This window comes from Notothenia coriiceps, unplaced genomic scaffold, assembly GCF_000735185.1.
Source record: "Notothenia coriiceps isolate Sejong01 unplaced genomic scaffold, NC01 NC01_scaffold00036299, whole genome shotgun sequence".
Taxonomy (NCBI): Eukaryota; Metazoa; Chordata; class Actinopteri; order Perciformes; family Nototheniidae; genus Notothenia; species Notothenia coriiceps.
In genome coordinates this window covers 1-2,013 of record NW_011369000.1, presented here as the reverse complement: position 1 = coordinate 2,013, position 2,013 = coordinate 1, and the positions used below count along the sequence as shown (strand labels likewise).

At 45.0% G+C, this 2,013-nt stretch overlaps 1 protein-coding gene across 1 annotated transcript; it reads left to right on the top strand.

Annotated features, from left to right (window-relative positions):
* The first annotated feature begins 257 nt into the window (after window positions 1-257).
* Window positions 258-1,267, top strand: LOC104963475 (citron Rho-interacting kinase-like). Its single transcript, XM_010792066.1, has 4 exons — window positions 258-434; window positions 533-625; window positions 711-819; window positions 1,104-1,267. The coding sequence occupies exons 2-4, from the start codon at window positions 563-565 to the stop codon at window positions 1,250-1,252; spliced, it is 321 nt and encodes a 106-aa protein (XP_010790368.1). The 5' UTR covers window positions 258-434; window positions 533-562; the 3' UTR covers window positions 1,253-1,267.
* Window positions 1,268-2,013: the final 746 nt, after the last annotated feature.

Below are 2,013 nucleotides of genomic sequence, written 5' to 3'. Positions count from 1 at the left end.
GACTAAACGTCATCACGCCCAACATTAGCCCCCTTTAGCTTAGCGGTGGTGACCTGAAGTCATGTGACCGTGCTGTAGTTCCTTTATAGCCCAACATTAGCCACCTTTAGCTTAACGGTGGAGACATATCCTCATTTGATTGTCACACAATGACTAAGAAGTTAATTGTTTCTTATCCTGGAAAATCAAATACTGTGTGTGTGTGTGTGTGTGTGTGTGTGTGTGTGTGTGTGTGTGTGTGTGTGTGTGTGTGTGTGTGTGTGTGTGTGTGTGTGTGTGTGTGTGTGTGTTTAGGAGATGAGCGGGCACTGTGTCTGGTGGAGATCAAGAGGGTGAAGCAGTCTCTGGCTCAGTCCCACCTGCCCAGCCAGTCTGAACTCTCTCCGTACATCTTTGAGACGGTGAAGGGCTGCCATCTGTTCTCTGCAGGACGAGTACGTCTCCTTTACCTCTGTCTCACTTCACACAAAGCTTTAAAGTGCTTTCTTTTTTTAAATTGGGTGAAAATAAACATGTACACCTCTCTCTACAGATAGACAACGGACCCTGTATTTGTGCTGCTATGCCGAACAAGATAACCATTCTGCGCTACAACGAGAATCTCAACAAGTACTGCATCCGGAAGGTGAGTATGTTTTTTCAGCAATAATACTTGGGTGGGGGTGTGCAGATGTTTCTGGTAGTAACAGATGTTGTCCCCCCCCTCTCAGGAGATCGAGACCCTGGAGCCGTGCAGCTGCATCCACCTGACGAGCTACAGCGTCATCATCGGCACCAACAAGTTATACGAGATTGAGATGAAGCAGTTCGTGCTCGAGGGTGAGGGGGGGAATCACAAAAATATAAACACAGCCACAGATTTAGGGGTAAAAATATCAAAACCCGTACGGAGCCCCTAAAGGGATATGAAAAAAGTATATTATTTGCATTATCATCACACAAATCGCTCTTAAATATCTGAGTCGCATTTAAAAAGTATTGTATTACATTCTCTGCACGCTTTTCTGTTTTTTTTATGCGTTAAAAAATGACATAACCCTTTCCTTCAGTTGGTTTGCCATCTATTCCTGTGTCTTTATAACATATTTAATGACCGTGTGCAGAGTTCCTGGATAAGAACGACGTGTCTCTGGCCTCCGCGGTGTTCGCTGCCTCCTCTCACAGCTTCCCCATCGCCATCATGCAGGTGGCCAGCAGCCTGCAGAAGGAGGAGTACCTGCTGTGCTTCCACGGTGCGTCACACTCTCTGTAGTACTGTGGTGCTAAATAATACAAACAATATGGGGCGACAAGCACCTCCATAAAGTAAGTAATATGATTTAATGAACAACAGGGCTTAAGAGAAAGAAATGAGGTCATCTTTGACTGAAATGTTCAAAACAATCTCAGTTTTAAAACAAGGACATTTGACACATGACGAAGACTCATGTAAGAAAAGACAAAATAAACAATGATATTGGGCAACAAACACCTCTATAAACTAAGTAATATGTTTTCTGTTTCTTTCATATACCAGTGTTGATTTCTTTGAACCAAAACTGTGATAATGACACGCAATATTTTATATAGATCAGGGGTTTTCAAAGTGTGAAGCGCGCCTCCCCTGGGGGGCGATAGAGAGCTTCAGGGGAGGTGCAGCGTGAGAAAAAAATAACGAGAAACAGTGAAATCTAGCTCGATAACTTCAGCTAACTTTATGCGCCATGAATACCCGCTTCTTCTCCATCCTCTGCAATGAGATGGGCGCTCACTTCCAACAGCTGCTGCTGCACTCCGAGGTCCGGTGTGATTTGCACGTTCTCTTCCTCGCTGAAATCAACTCCCCACTGGTCAAGCACATGGAGGACATGAACTGGGTTGCAATGTTGGACTATCTGTCCGATATCTTTGACCGGATAAACCTGTTTATTCCTGTCTACATTGCATCCCCGCATCATCCGCCTGCGCGCATCGAAGACGCAGACTCATTGTTCCCACTACAGTAGGTGTCATGGCCGTAACAAAAACGTGGAA